The sequence below is a fragment of the Hesperophylax consimilis genome, chromosome 17 (genome assembly GCF_061612785.1).
Source record: "Hesperophylax consimilis isolate HC1 chromosome 17, BYU_Hcon_1.0, whole genome shotgun sequence".
Lineage (NCBI taxonomy): Eukaryota > Metazoa > Arthropoda > Insecta > Trichoptera > Limnephilidae > Hesperophylax > Hesperophylax consimilis.
In genome coordinates this window covers 12,377,674-12,394,134 of record NC_142852.1, presented here as the reverse complement: position 1 = coordinate 12,394,134, position 16,461 = coordinate 12,377,674, and the positions used below count along the sequence as shown (strand labels likewise).

Below are 16,461 nucleotides of genomic sequence, written 5' to 3'. Positions count from 1 at the left end.
ATCCACAATGTTCTTGCCCGTATATAGTCCAAACTAAAACAATTAAATATCTTGGGATCGTAATTGACGACAAACTTCATTGGGATGCACACATCGAAGGAACCTCAAAAAAGCTAACAAAACTCATCTATTTCTTCAAAAAATTACGAAATATCTTGTCAACTACAGATCTAAAGAGAGTATATTATATCAAACCCCTCTCACGATCATAAAACCAGAGTCAAGCAAACAGACATGCTAAATATTCCTTAATGTAATTCTACCTTTGGACAAAGAAACTCTGAATTTTTAGCAATAAAATTATATAATAAACTCCCTCTCAACATCAAACAAAGGAAAACGAAAAATAACTACATTAACACGTAATACCCGGAGGTTGAAAATGAAACACATGCGGCGGTGGTGGGTCCAGATTGACCCGGCTGAAATGATGAAATTAAAAGGCTTTTTATGCATTTTTCGTTCATATTCTTACTTTTATATGATATTATTGTAGTTCCTCATTAACTCATAACATATCCCCTGTGTTTCTTGTATGAACATGAAAGTTTTAGAAATTAGTGTTCCGTAAATTTTGCGGTTCGTCGATATACAGCGGCGCGGACATCCCGCGCAACAGCTAATCAACGACTGAATCGAAGACGGCCCCGACGGCCGATCCGGGTGCCGGGCGATGGTCAGGGGAATGAGGAGGGCAGCGCGGGAGAGGGGGACAGGAAGCGTTCGTCAGCGGAAACAAACATTTTTATTTCTATAATTATTAAAATTTTCGATGGTGTGCATTTACAAGAATATCGTGTATTATTTAAAATACCAGAAATAAATCACGTATTTGATAATTTCCTTGTGGCTGTACCTCTAATAGAAAGATGTGTAAAGAGAAAATAAATTCAATTTATAGCCATATTAAACGATGATTGCTTATGCAAATATTAGAAAATATTATATAATGGCATTCAAATTCAAGTTGAGTATTTACTTCCTCACACATTTATTTGTCACAATTAAAACCATTGAATGACACACATTAAAATATACTAAAACTTTTATTTTTCAATATAACAAATTTAAATTAACAAATTTCCTTTAAAAAAAAAGGAATAAAAGCAATATTCTAAATACGAAAATACAAAAATGATTCGACGATTAATAAAATTTATATACATACACAAAACACCAAATGGATTTATTATTACAAATTCAGCGGCAAAATAATTATATAGCACTACCAATTATAAAAAGTTTAACAGTTTTTTATTAGTTAAAATATATTAAAAATGCTAAAATTCACAAAAATAATTCATCGATATATTATATCATTCAATAAATGTCATCGAAACGTATATTGCTAAAAATATAGCGGAAGCGATCTCTAGATAAAGCGGAGGGGAAAAAATGCTGCCGGAATAAATCCTCGGTAGTCCAAAGTTCGCTTAGTTCTAACTTTCGGCCGTGATTTCTTCCTGAAGCCAAAAGAACTCCAAAAAATGCATACATTTCTGTCTTCGTAATGTTAGGAAAGCTGGAATTTTTCGGATTGAGCTGACAGAATTTATTCGTATTTTCAATAATTTCCTCCACCATTTCATTTGAAATAAACAAATCAAAAGCATCTCTGATGGATACTATGTTCTGGCTACCGTTTTTCAATCCAGGGGTAGAAGAAATAATGTTATGGCTTCTGGTACGTAAGCTGGCTGGTTGCGCAGAATTCCATTGGAATCCGGAATTCGACACGTATAAATGTTGATCTGCAACGGATTCATTCGAATTTCCTACACTAACTTCATTATCACTTCCATTTCCACTTTCAGATATTTCCTCTAGTAATATTTCTTCCGGATCACTTTCAAATTCTGGATCTAATGTTTCGAATTCCAAGTCGCCATCATCACTGATCTCACTGTTCGAACTGTTAAGTAGCTTTTTGATCTCATTATCAGATAAATAATTTTGCTTTGCCATTGCGTTCGTACGCTACGAAAAAAAAATTAAAACAAAGTCACAAACAAAAATCACAATACTAGAAATGTGCCCGAATGGTTGACAACATCTGCGCGGGACTTTGAGAGACAAAGACGGAAGGACAGAGCGAGAGATATGCTGTTTCGTCGGCTGCTCGAATTCAACTGAGAAGAAATGAGTTTTTGCGTGTTTTTAAACACAATTATTCTTATAACTTTTTTAAAACGTGTCCGATTTTAATCATTTTTGAGTCGAAATATGGGTAAATATTTGATGAAAGAATAGACAAAAGGAAATTAGCCTAAACGAGATATTTGCGGCAAAATCTTTTTTTTTAAAAACACTGGGTCAAACCAGACCCACCACCGGAGTCGAGGTGTTAAGGAGATCAAATCTTGGCTTAAGGATATATCGGAAGAAGAACTAGCTAATATATTTAAAACATCATCTTAGTCGCTGGAAACGTATACTAACATATAAGTCCCCCTCAGCACAGGATCTCCTAGTGAGGAGGACTTCAATGATCTGTTTTAATTTTATATATATATTTTATTTCATGTGCCATACAAAAATGTACCTAATTATTTAAAAAAGTAACTAAATAAAAAAAAATAAAAAAATAAACTAAATATAAACAAAACAAAATATATTGAAATAGGCAAAAAAAAACGCATAACATAGAATTGAAATTGACAATTTATGATGAAAAAATTGAAAAAGTAAATGAAATTAAATACATGGGTGTAATACTCGATTCAAAACTCACTTTCACAGCAAATTTTGAATATTATGTGCTAAAGAAGGTTTCAAAAAAAGTCAACAAGAAGATTAATAGACAAACTGATTAAAAACACTACAGAGCTCACTTATAAAACAATAGTTGATCCACATTTAGATTATTTCTCTACTATGTTAAATTTGGGCAATGAAGGAAATTTGAAGAAACTAGATGTTATACAAAGTAGTGCTATGAGATGTTTATTGGGAAAAGTCAAATACGCAAGCATTAATCAAAAGAGAGCAGCTAAATTGGATTCCAATAAAAAGAGACTGTTATTTAATGTGTTAATTTTTGTGCACAATGTCATGAACAACCAAATGCCAAAATATTTTGGATAAAATTGTTTTTAATAAAAATGTTCATAATTACGAAACCAGAAATGTATATGGAAAAAGATTGCCACATATTTTTTTTATTTTTTTTTATTTTTTTATTAATTTTTTTTATTTATTACATTTATTATATAAGTACATTTTTGTTTGTTTGTTACAATATAAGATAAAATATTTCAGGACCCCTCTTCCATAGAAGCATTAGCTTGTGGCTGGAAGAGGAGTGTACATTGTTTTATTGCAATAAGTAAGTAATTAAAAATTAAATGATTTTAAACTTATTTAAATGAAGTGAGTTATTTTTCATGAAGTGAGTTATTCTAAAGATTAATTCAATTCGAAACATTTTTATTTTTTGTGAGTTTGTCTTTAAAATATTTTTTTACAGTCTTTATTATTTTGATGTTATCATTAATGTTTCTAATTTCATCAGGTAGTCGATTGAAAAAAATTCTTGCCCGGTAAGTGTAATAATTTTGTGCAAATGAAGTGTTTAATTTTGGGCATGGAAAAATATATTTAAGTCTAGTACGGTTTTCAGTTAGAAATTGATACTTGTCTTTTTCTTTTATGATTTGAATTAGTGCATTTTTAATATAAAGATCTTTAAATGAAGGCACTTGAAATTCTTCGAATAATCGGTCCGTTGGGTAATCGGAAGGTTTTCGTAATATTATTTTAATTATTAACCTTTGTACCACTTCTATTGGAGTAAGGTTAGTTTTGTATGTGGATCCCCAACTAATGATACCATATTGTAGCGTTGATTGGACCAAGGCATAATATATTAAATATAGGTTTTTTAAAGACAAAAAATTTCTGATTCTTAAAAATACATATATCAGTTTTCTGATTTTTTTTACAATTTGACATATTTGTTCCTTCCAATTCAAATTTTTATCGATAATTACTCCTAGATATTTGATTGTGTTTGTGTTTTTTAGTATTGTGCAGTTTTGGAGACAGTAATTTTTATTATGTATTTTGGAATTGTCATGAATGATAATGTTAAAATTTTTAGGGATGTCTTTTGTGTGCATTGCAAATGGAATTACATATGTTTTATCGCTATTTAGTGATAGCAAATTAATGTCGAAGAAATTCTTAAGAGTATTTATGTCTTCAGTGGCTTTAAGTATTACGTTTTCCCAAGTTTTTTCGCTTATTATTAGAACTGTGTCGTCGGCATACGAAGTAATTTGGCCATGTAGTGGTTGAAAGAAAATGTCGTTAACATATATGGTGAAAAGAATTGGTCCAAGCACTGTACCTTGCGGGATTCCAAAGTCAGAATGTTCTTTATCGCTATTGACATTATTTATTTTTACGACTTGTGGTCGATTTTTTAGGTAGTTTGAAATCCATTTAATCGCATTGTCTTTTATGCCTATATTATTCATTTTTTTTAGTAGAATCTTATGCGATATGCTATCAAAGGCTTTCCTTAGATCAATAAATATACCTGCACATTTTTTACTTTTATCTAAAGATTCGTAAATGTATGAAGTTACGTTAGCAATAGCATCTTGTGTGCTGAGAGATTTTATAAATCCAAACTGGTTTTTGTGTAGTATTTTATTATTATCTAGGAAATTGACTAATTGTTTTTTTACTATTTTTTCAAAGATTTTTCCTATATTTGAAATTAAACAGATTGGTCGATAATTTGTTACTTGATGTGGATCTCCAGATTTGTAAATAGGTGAGATTATTGTATTTTTGTAGTTCGTTGGAAATATTCCTTTTGTTAAACTTAGGTTTATTAAATGAGTGATTGGTTTTATTAAATAAGGTTTCATAGATTTTAACATATGTGCCGTAATAGAATCAAAACCGGGAGACGAACCTACTTTCATATTATCTATTATTTTTATGATTTCACATTCTGTTGTCGTTTCAAACGTTGAGAGTATATTACGTTCCTGTAAGTTTTCATTATTATGATTTTCCGGGATAAAAGATTTTTGGATATTTTTCGCAAGATTTTTTCCGACATTAGCAAAAAAAGAGTTAAATATGTTTGCACATTGTTTAGGTTGCATATTGGCATCTATAATTTTGTTATCATGCTCAATATATTTTACGTTTTGTGTTTTTTTTGTATTGTCAATAGCCAAATTAACTGTTTTCCACATTTGTTTTTGGTTATTTTCTGAGGATAATATTTTATTTTTAAAAAAATCTTCTTTACTTTTTTTAATATAGGCTGTTAATTTATTTTTATATTTTTTATATAAAATATATGCATTTTCATTTTGGGGATTTTTTAAAGTTGTCTTGTAAAGTTTTTCTTTGTTTCTAATAGATATTATAAGTCCTTGTGTAATCCAAGGCTTTAAACATCTTAATTTAGATTTTATGTGTGTTGTTGTTTCATTTGTTGAATTTTTAATGTGTTGCGACAGGGTATTTTCAAAGTTAGTCGAACATGTTTCAGTGTCATTACTGTTTAAAACATTGTTCCAATCCTCTTTTTTAGCTTTTCAGTGAGAATGGTCATATTAATGGTGGATTTTTTAGTTATTATATTATGTTTTTTTTGTTTAATATTGTTATTATATAGAAGTAAGCATGAATGATGGTCAGTTATGTTAGTTTTCCAAACAATTGATTTTAATTTGTGAAGATTTTTAATATTTACGTTTGTCCAGATATGATCTAAGCAGGATGGAGTATGTTCTTTTATTTCTCTTGTGTTTTTATTTATGCAAGATATGAAGTTTTGTTCAGTCATACAGTTAATGTATTCATTTTTGCAACCATTTTCAATTTTGTCATTAATGTTTAAGTTAAAATCACCTACAATGAAACAAAGCTTATTTTTAAATTTCGATAATATGCATTTAAGGTCATTAATAAACGTAATTATATTCGAGCCGTGCGTTCTATAGATAGCTATTAGATGGTACATTGATTTGCCGAGTTTAAAATGTATTTCGATGCAGTTAACTAAATGTATTGGGTGTTCAATTATTTTAATAATACTAAATTTATTACTTGCAAATATTACTATTCCACTATTTTTATTGATATCTATTTTGGTAGAAATATAATTGTATTCGGGTAAGCAATAAGAAGGTGACTCAGCATTTGTAAATGTTTCGGATAATACTATGAAGTCCGGTTTTTTTATTAAATTATTTATTTTTAGAGTTAGCTCTTCAAAATTTTTTTGAACACTACGAATATTTAGGTGCATAATAATTATATCACTGTTGTTTTTAGAAATAATTTTGTTACATGAATCAGTGGATATGCATTCATATTCTTGAATTTTAATATTTTTTTCTAATTCATTATTTATGAAATCATCTGAAATCATCATGAAATATTGTGTTACAGATGAATGAGTGTGCAAATAAATATGTTCGGAAGTATATTTTGTTAGTAATTAAGAACTCGTTTCTATTAATAACGTCATAATTGGGCGGAACAATAATAATCATATACTTATAAATAATAATGTAACTCGACTGTGAGTTGTTAGTACTTAAGTAGATATTGCAAATTTGAACAGGTGCTATTAAACAGGGTGTCGACATTGATATGCTGTAAACAAAGTATAGTTGAGATATTAATTTCTTACTTGTTTTTTTTAATGAATATAGCATTTTAATTATAGTCAATTTTCTGGTAAGCAGATTCTGTCATTTTCTTGACGTAGTGGCACTTGCTGTCATTCGCTCGATGGTTAGAATTTATTTTCCCATTTCTTTTTTTATTAAAGGCTAGACAATTGTAGCACTTTGGTGTTTGATTTTTATTTGGGCAGTTCGCTAGAATGTGTTCTTCTGCGCAGTGGAGACATTTGGGTTTTTCTGTTTTCTTTCGGCACTTGTTGGCAGTATGTTCGAACCACAGGCAGTGGTAGCATTGGGACAATGGGTTGGAGTCCTCTACGTGAACCCGCATAAATCCCAGGTTTATTCTTCCTTTTTCGATTAATAGTTTTCTCATTTGACCGGTTGTTTCTAGGATGTAGTTGGATAGTTGATCGCTTCTTTTGTTTTTTATTTTTGCCATTATTTTGGGCATGTGTTTGCTGTCTTCTTTGGTAAGTTGATAAATGTCTTCATTTTGTTCTATAAAATCTTCGTTAAAATCTTGAATGTTGTAGTCTTTATGTATTCCTTTGATGATAACGTTCGGTTTACTTTTTTTTATTTCTGATGCAGATATGCTGTTATTTTCTTTTTTGTTTATTTCTTTCATAATTTTATCAGCGTCTTCTTTTTTGGGGCAAGTGATGATAACATTGTTATTAATTGTTTTTTTTATTCCAGAAACTAATCAAATAAAAAAACTAATAAAAAGAAAGAAATCAAAACCAAAGAGCTGCCTAATATACAAAAGACTAAAGATGTTTGATGAAATGCATGAAAGTCTGAAGAATGAAGGAAGAATGAATGTATTAAAAAAAAACTGTATGAATAACAAAATCAGAATCCCTTCCAATATACATCAGGGAGATTTTTTTCTATTTAATATAGGATATATTTTTATTAAAGAATTTTTTTCTCAAGGTTGGCGGCTTCCACCTGTCAATAGGTTGAAGATATGATAGCCCTGTTATATTATATTGGATGAAATTATCATAAACCTCAAATGCCGGGTTCATGGAAACTCAAATTATTGTCTATGACTTTATTATTGTCTAAGCATAACTTATTTGATTAATTGACACGTGTTTTGTTCTGTCAGTCGTTTGATCCTGTTTCAAAACTCTGTTTAACCTACGCAGTTCATTTTATCATCCCATTCTTATGATAGTTATTGGTAAGTACTAATACGTATATTCATCGATATCCGTGTTGGTACCGACAGTTATTCCCAACCAAACTGAGCGAACACCTTGAATTTGGGCTAGGTCATGCTAAAACTTTTGTTTGAGAAATGATTGAACTGTTAATCTGATGTCTACTTATTTTTAGATTAGAGTTTCTGTGGAATAGTTAAATTGGTAATTTGACTTGAGTTTTCTTACAGTGAAACAGCAACAGTCTAGGGTTTGTATGCAGTAGCAATTGCTCACACTTTCTTCTTCTAATCCCAAATGTCCGATAGCAGAGACGTCAGTCACACTAATTTCCGTTGTTGATCATATCGCGCACTGAATTAATCAGTTGTGTACGGAAGACTTTTTAAACCCTTCTCTGAATAATACAAACAACGTTGGCGTAGCCGGTTTTGTAAATACATCGCTCAATAATATTGGCGGATTACAGTTTTAAGTTTGCATTGATTTAAATACTCATATTTTAAAACTATGGATTTCCGATATTCTGTTGAAAGCGGAATGGCGGATCTAATATTAGGTATACCGGTTTATCTTTATATTTATATATTAAGTTTTAAATTAATATAATTATCTAATATAATTATATTCTAGTTCCCAAAAATTGTGTTGCATACGACTTTCTTTTCGCACATATTCTAAGGGAAACCAAATATTTAAAGGTTCCTTTACCACAATGTTTAGTTTCAGGTACATTTGTTTGGGATTGAACCAATCACAAATTGCTACCACAGAACAGTGCCATGGATCTACTTAATCCAGATACTGTTTCCATCAAGACGGAACCAGAGCCCCGGAAAGAAGGCGGAAGTGAAAAACCGTATACAGACATAGATATCGACCTACCAAATGTAAAGAAGGAATGTTTGCAACATGCGGAGAGTACTCGGTCAGCCAGTAAGTTGAATTTCAGCTGTAAAAGTATGTAGGATGTTAAATTCGGAGGTTTGAAATTCATTTCCGTTATGAAATGTCGTGCAGACACGATCTCAGGTTTCACCTCATCTTATTTTCGACATTATTGTTTATACATTTAAGATACCTGGATATTGACGGAAGAAAACATCATTCCATTAATAAAATAAACTTCAAAGTCTCTTTCGCAAATTCCTGCTTCTACGTGGTGAGTCAATGGTATCGTCAATCTTTAATATTTTAATTTAAATAGAATATATACATTTTACTGTACATAAATTATCAATATATGTATTGTTTATGCAGGTAGAAATAATGTGGAGACAGTTACCTTCAAGGCTGATCTTAAACCCCGAGAAGACTCTCAAGGGAGATATCCTTACATGGAAATTGACGTAGACCTGCCAGATGTTAAAAAGGAATGCTTGGAACGTTTTGAAACAACTACCCAGACATCAGGTAAAACCTGTTTTCTATGGAATATTTAACATTTCCATCTATTCCTGGGTGTATTTACATTGTCTTCAAAAACAGGTAACCAGGGCCCCAGAAAGAAGGCGGAGGTGAAATGCCGTATACGGATATTGATTACGACCTCTCAGATGTAAAGAAGGAATGCTTGCAATATGCGGGGAGTTCTCGGACAATCAGTTAGTTGCATTCCATACATATCAAATGTTGAATTTTAAATTCGGGCGTTCGGAATCCATGTCCGTTTGGAAATATCGTGTTAACAGGACATATTTACGTTCTGTTTGTATATAAGTTTATTTAATATTTATTTTTAAATGAACATTTGTAGAAAACTGCCAAATAACTACACTCTTACAACTTATATATCGGTCACCGTGACCGATATATAAGAAGCCACCGAAACACAGATTGTCAAAAAAAATCTTAGACACAGCGCTTAACTTGGAACTGACTCAGAATAGCCCATAAATATACCACTCTCTAGATCGATATCTTCGGGATTTTTGTATGTAACGGAATTATACAGTACTTAACCACAGATATACAAGCAGTACCTACCGTGCGGAGCAGAGCAGTAGACAAGGAAGAGGAAACTCAAGGCCATTTAAAAAAAGATGCGACCATAGACAACATAATTGCTCTCGGCCTACTCTATTCATTCACTAGCCCAAAAAATCTATTATAAAAATAAAAATGTCCTTGTAACAGAAAAATGTCGAAATGTTTTCCAAGGGCAAGGTTCATCTGACTAAGAAAATAAACTTTTACAGTGCATTTCCTTAAGATGAAACTTGTTAATCTGAGAAGAAGAAACCCAAAATGACAAGAAATTTGCAAAAACACTGAAGAAGATTTCCAAAACATGATTGTCCGACAGTACGACGAAGAATTCCGACATTTTTCAGCCTCATGAACTCATGGTTATATATGTTTAAAAATCTTTAATTTCACCAAAACAATAAGATAATACAGGGTAACACTAATCAATAACATGAATAAGATTATCAATATAAAAAATAACATTTATACGTTGTGGAGGAAGACATATGCCAAGTATTGTTCAAAAAACCGAACGAATAATCTAAAAACTGTCAATTCACTTTAAACTTGAACTTACGTAGGTAGGTTGAATATATGTTTGTAACTCGCTAACGCTATACTGGCTTATATTGTATTTTTATCACGAACAACTTTAACACGCAATATTTTCGACGGAAATGATAGTATTTCGGCAGCAAATGACAACCCGCGTGTATACATAAACCACACTCATTTTGTTTGAATGATTTGAAACTGTCAAAAGTGTCAAACGGCAAAATTCCGTCATCTCTTTCTGTTACACGAGTCATTATGGTAGAGAGCGAGAGATCAAACCAATCCTTCTTTTCTCACCAATGAGATCTGAGCTTTTAGCCATATTATTCGTTTTCTATAAGAATTTTGAGGTGGGCGTGGCGGTTTCAAATGAGTTTCAAGGCCAAAGCTTAGTTAAATGCCCCTGGAATAGCCCCATTTTACAATGAATCTGAGGATCTCCAATGTAGTCCATTGAACTGCTTCGTGGGCAGAAATGTTGGCGGCTTCAAATTCTTTCTATTGGCTTTCTTAAATGGCGCCTCAATCGTAATATCTCCAACACGAAATTCTCTGCTGAAAATTCATCGTAAATTTTTAATAAATTTGGCACCATTCCACGAAGATCTCCTTCTGGTGATGTTACCAACGTTTTTGTCTGAACACCACTAAAAGTAACCAGAATAAAATCCATTGCCCTGTAACGATGGTCTATTCTTTGTAAAATCTATCGTGACATTCTAACATTGCTCTCTGCAGCTCGTCTGGTAATTTAAGACCAGCATCTCGGGCCATTTCACCGGGCATACGTTTACGAAATCTCCTCCTTCCTCGTGCGTATCATTGACAACGTTAAACGAGACAGAAGTAAACAAAACACCGACTGCACTGACTGATTGTTGCTGACTGACCGTGATTGTCTGACGCAAGGAGCGGAGCGGGAAGAGGGCGCGCTCTTCACCCCTTCCACCCGCGCAGTGAGCAGCGCAGCAGTCTTTATAGGGAGATTTTGTGCGCATTATATAGGCGTCAGACTCAGCTATAAAAGATGATCGCACGCCAAATATTGCTCTCCATACAATTCCATGAGACCTGTCACACCTAGCGCTTTTATGCGCAGATGAACTATAGACAGTACACATCTTACGCCGTAACCGCTCCTGAGGTGATTTATGAAAAGTTATGCACCCCCCATTCCGCGGTGAACAGGGGAGGGTGTCATTTTAATTACGGAGCTGCCTAAACGGGCTGATGACAGCTGACAATTCAGTACAAAGAAATGGAATTTCGTGGCAGCTCTCTGATTCGTCTGACTCCTTCCCCTACCATAGGAAGAAATATTTTATAGCATCGTGTGACGGTAGAAAAGATAAGCGCTCGCGGTTCAAAAGATATCTGCCTGCGCTTTTATAGCTGTGTGTGACGCAGGTCTTATTTGGCTGCACAAGTGTGTTGTCGTTGTCACCCCTTGGTCCTTGGAACCCGGGGCGGACCGCCCCCCCGCCCCCCCTTTACGCCGCCACTGCGGTCACGGTCATGTTGAAGGTTACAAAGTTTCCATTGACTGAAAACAATCAAACTCCGTACTGAAGATGCTTAAGATTAAAAAGGTTTTTCCTTGAATCGTGTATCTGACGATCTGAAACGGACATCTAGAGTTATTATTTTTCTCAAAATTATCCAGTCTTTTCTCCAAATTCACGCTTTTCATTGTTTATAAAGGCGTCCTCATTCGTTGAAAAATAATTTTAGGCTTTTAAATAAAAAAAATGCATCTTGTCGCGGTACGTATTATTGATTTGTTTTTTCAGGTAACGTTAATGTTGAGGCTGATACCATGAAGGCAGAACTTACGCCACGAGAAGAAGATAAAGGGGGTTTTCCTTATATGGAAATAGACATAGACCTGCCTGATATTAAAAACGAATGCTTAGAACGCATTGAAACTATTACCCAGACAGCAGGTAAAACCGATTTTCCTAGTAATATTTTTAAAAATCTGATAATAATGTAAATGATATCCAATTTTTTGAGTATCCTATCATATTTATGAATTAACTGCGCATATCTATACTTAGTATATCTAATTAGTCTGCCTTCTTTAAGCATGAAATTTTTCAAATTTGTCTACAGAGCTGAAGATGCATCTCGCGGAAAATCTATTATCATGTCCCGATACTAACTACTCCTGTTCCGACTGCAACTTTTCATATTCTCAAAAGAGCAATTTAAAGAGCCACATGCTTAATAACAGTGGAGAAAAACCTTTTTCATGTTCGGAGTCCAATTATTCATTTTATCAAAAGGGCAATTTAAAGAGGCACATGCAGTTTCACACTGAGGAAGTACACTTTACAAAAAGCACTTTAAAGAGCCACGTGCTGATTTACGCTGGAGAAAAACGTTTTTCATGTCTGAGTGCAATTATTCATGTTCTCAAAAGAGCATTTTAAAGAGCCACATGCTGACTCACAGTGGAATTAAACGTTTTTCATGTTCCGTGTGCAATAATTCATTTTCTCAAAAGGGTGGTTTAAATAGACACATGCTTACTCACAGTGGGGTAAAAACTTTTTTATGTTCTGAGTGCAACTATTCATGTTATCTAAAGGGCAATTTAAAGAGCCATATGCTGGCTCACAGTGGAGTAAAACCTTTTTCATGTTCTGAGTGCAACTATTCATGTTATCTAAAGGGCAATTTAAAGAGCCATATGCTGACTCACAGTGGAGAAAAACCTTTTTCATGTTCTGAGTGTAACTATACATGTTCTCAAAAGAGCTATTTAAAGAACCACATGCTGACACACAGTGGAATTAAACCTTTTTCATGTTTTGAGTGCAATTATTCATTTTATCAAAAACGCACTTTAAAGAGACACATGCTGACTCACAGTGGAGTAAAACCTTTTTCATGTTCTAAGTGCAACTATACATGTTTTCAAAAGAGCAATTTAAAGAGCCACATGCTGACTCACAGTGGAGTAAAACCTTTTTCATGTTCTGAGTGCAACTATACATGTTATCTAAAGGGCAATTTAAAGAGCCACATGCTGACACACAGAGGAATTAAACCTTTTTCATGTTCCGAGTGCAATTATTCTTTTTGTCAAAAGGCCACTTTAAAGAGCCACATGCTAACTCACAGTGGAGTAAAACCTTTTTAATGTTCTGAGTGCAACTATTCATGTTCTCTAAAAGGCACTTTAAAGAGCCACATGCTGACTCACAGTGGAGAAAAACCTTTTTCATGTTCCGTGTGCAACTATGCATGTTATCGAAAGAGGGACCTAAGGAGCCACATGCTGAATCATAGTGGAGAAAAACCTTTTTCTTGTTCCAAGTGCAACTATTCAAAAACCCAAAAGCGAAATTTCAAGAAACACGTGCTTGCTCACAGTGGAGTAAAACCATTTATTATGTTCTGAGTGCAATTATTCAGTTTCTCTAAAGGGCACTTTAAAGAGCCAAATGCCGACTCACAGTGGAGAAAACATTTTCATGTACCCAGATCCACTATTTATCTTTTCGAAAGGGAGATTTGAAGAAACACACACATTAATTATTTGAATAAAGCAATACAGAAATGTAAGAAGTCTAAAAGTAATCAACAATTACGTGAATACATTGAACCTTACCCGACACAATAAAAAAATGACACCTCTGAAACGACTAATACGCACTTAATAAATTATTTAGTCCACCCGCTTACACTCTTTGTGTATAGTAATAAGATAGATTAAGTCACTAAATTTAGACAAAAAAAAAGTTTTATGTTACACCTCACAAAAGCGTCCTTGTCTGTGCAGTGTTAAGACTGGGGAACTATATCGTCATCCATTTTGACAGCGTTAAGAGGCGGCTTAAGGTAGGGGCTGCAGGAAGAATTCAATTATATGAAGGAGAAAATGAAAATGAAATCCCTCTTCTGCAATGATAATATCAGATTAAAACTAAGGAAGAGAATGCTAAAATGTTATGTGTGGTCGGTCTTGTTGTATGGATGTGAAACATGGACCTTGAAAGTAAATACCATGAACAGGTTAGAGGCTTTTGAAATGTGGCTTCACCGGAGAATGCTCAAAGTCTCATGGACCGACATGATCACCAACACAGATTCTTCTCAGGCGGGCTAGAGCAGAGAGAGAACTGCTTAGATTAATAAAAATCAGGAAAATTTCATATCTGGGTCATGTAGTTCGAGGGTAGAAGTATCACTTGCTCCAGTTAATATTGAAAGGCAAGATAGAGGGTCGCAGAGGGCCGGGTAGGAGACAAATGTCTTGGCTGCGAAATATACGAGAGTGGACCGTCATTAGAAGTGTGGAGGAGCTATTCCGGGCAGCGCAAGACAAAGAGACGTTTTCTAGAGTGATCGCCAACGTCGGGGGGACCTGATACGGCACATAGAGAAGAAGAAGAAGAAAGAGAAAAAAGAGATGCCGGAAACTCTTTCCACATATGTCTACAAAACTTAGTCGAAGAAACAACCCGTTCTTGTGGACCCAACATCAACTGTAAACGCGTGTTCTGATGTTCAACTAACTGAAGTTATCATTTTCTTACGCAAATGATCATACAATTACAAAAGTACCTGCCTATTTCTTATCGGCACTCAAAGCAACCACTATTCATACATAAGTACCTACTTTTTTCTAATCGGCACTCAAAGCAACCACTATTCCGCACACTTTTGGCAGCACAAGAACAGGCAAACAAAATGTGGTGACCGTATGACACATAAAGATGACAACTCGACACAAATTGAAAATTTGAACAAATTGAAAATTCAAGATCTTTCGAGGAACTACCAGGTATTATTCTATTAGCCACTGCTACAGAGATATTTTAAGTGTAAGCAACTTTTTATAAATACAAAAAAAGTTTTTGGGTACAATGTCGCTCCAGCCTAACGAGCTTGTCTGAAATATTCACACAATCAGTTCCAATCATTATGGAAATGACATTTACAGCATAGCAAATCTGAGTTGTATAGTTGGTTGAACCGGCTGACACCTCACCAGAGCGCCCCTATCTGTATAGTGTAAAGACGGGGGAACTACGTCGCTGTGTGTGGCCACAATAACTGTTGGTAATGCATATCCAAGTATAGTTCGGGTCTGCGTTGAAATAACATAAGGTTTAACTCCTGACCTAACTTTAGCATTACTTATGTTTCTTGTTATTTCATTAATTTATAATATTTTAATTGTGTTTTCTAACCATCCCTTCTATAATCACATCATTGTAGACTATTTTATTTTATTTTATTTTATTTATTTCACGCCTATTAAGGCTTTTACATACATATATATAAAAAATATTTACGAAATTATACATGAAAATAGTGCAGGAAACGACTATTAATACAATTGCAGAAAAATAAATATAAAGTCAAAATATCACTCAACTTGATCTACACAGAATGCAGGCACAACATATAAAAAATCCAAAATATTTTTTCTGTTTCAGTTGACAAAATTATTAAATGTTAGTCAAATCAAATTAAATTGATTGAATTGAAGATGCTAAAAACTATTAAACCACTTATATAGTGAACCACCTATACCGAATTTATGGAGTTTATTCAGCAATAACTCATGATTGACTTTATCGAACGCCTTGCTAAAATCGGTATAAATAGAGTCAACTTGACATTTACTAGACATGGAATCAGATATATAGTTTTGATAGGTTAACAAGTTAGTAAGGGTAGATTTTCCAGTAGAGAAACCATGTTGTTTAGGAGAAATGACGTGGTTTAGTCGGAAAATAACTTTTTTAAGAAGAATTTTTTCAAAAACTTTAGGAATTGTTGATAAAAGGCACACCGGTCTGTAATTAATCACCTCGTGTTTATCGTCTTTTTTAAAAATAGGCGTAAGAAAGCTGAATTTCCATTTAGTAGGAAAACATCCTGTTCGTAAAGACTGATTAAACAGCAAATATAAAGGATACGCCAGATTGGTAGCACAATTATTCAAAAATACAGGAGGTATTTTATCTGGTCCACCACTTTTGCTTTGATCTAGTAATTTTAGTTCAGTCAATATATCATTATATTCTATGTGGATAAAAGATAAATTAAGATTATGATCAGTAGTAAAATTTGATACTGTACTAGCA

General features: G+C 33.3%; 1 protein-coding gene across 1 annotated transcript; it reads left to right on the top strand.

Annotated features, from left to right (window-relative positions):
- The first annotated feature begins 7,762 nt into the window (after nt 1-7,762).
- LOC149416002 (uncharacterized) lies at nt 7,763-11,904 on the top strand. The gene is made up of 4 exons (XM_089641842.1): nt 7,763-7,854; nt 8,564-8,770; nt 9,095-9,247; nt 11,765-11,904. The coding sequence occupies exons 2-4, from the start codon at nt 8,617-8,619 to the stop codon at nt 11,902-11,904; spliced, it is 447 nt and encodes a 148-aa protein (XP_089497968.1). The 5' UTR covers nt 7,763-7,854; nt 8,564-8,616.
- The last annotated feature ends 4,557 nt before the right edge of the window (nt 11,905-16,461 follow it).

Excerpts from the sequence above, each read along its gene's own strand:
- LOC149416002 (XM_089641842.1), top strand. The coding sequence starts at position 8,617 with ATGGATCTACTTAATCCAGATACTGTTTCCATCAAGACGGAACCAGAG. Across the intron at positions 8,771-9,094 it reads GGAGAGTACTCGGTCAGCCA|GTAGAAATAATGTGGAGACA; the intron begins GTAAGTTGAATT and ends TTGTTTATGCAG. Across the intron at positions 9,248-11,764 it reads AACAACTACCCAGACATCAG|GTCTTATTTGGCTGCACAAG; the intron begins GTAAAACCTGTT and ends TGTGTGACGCAG.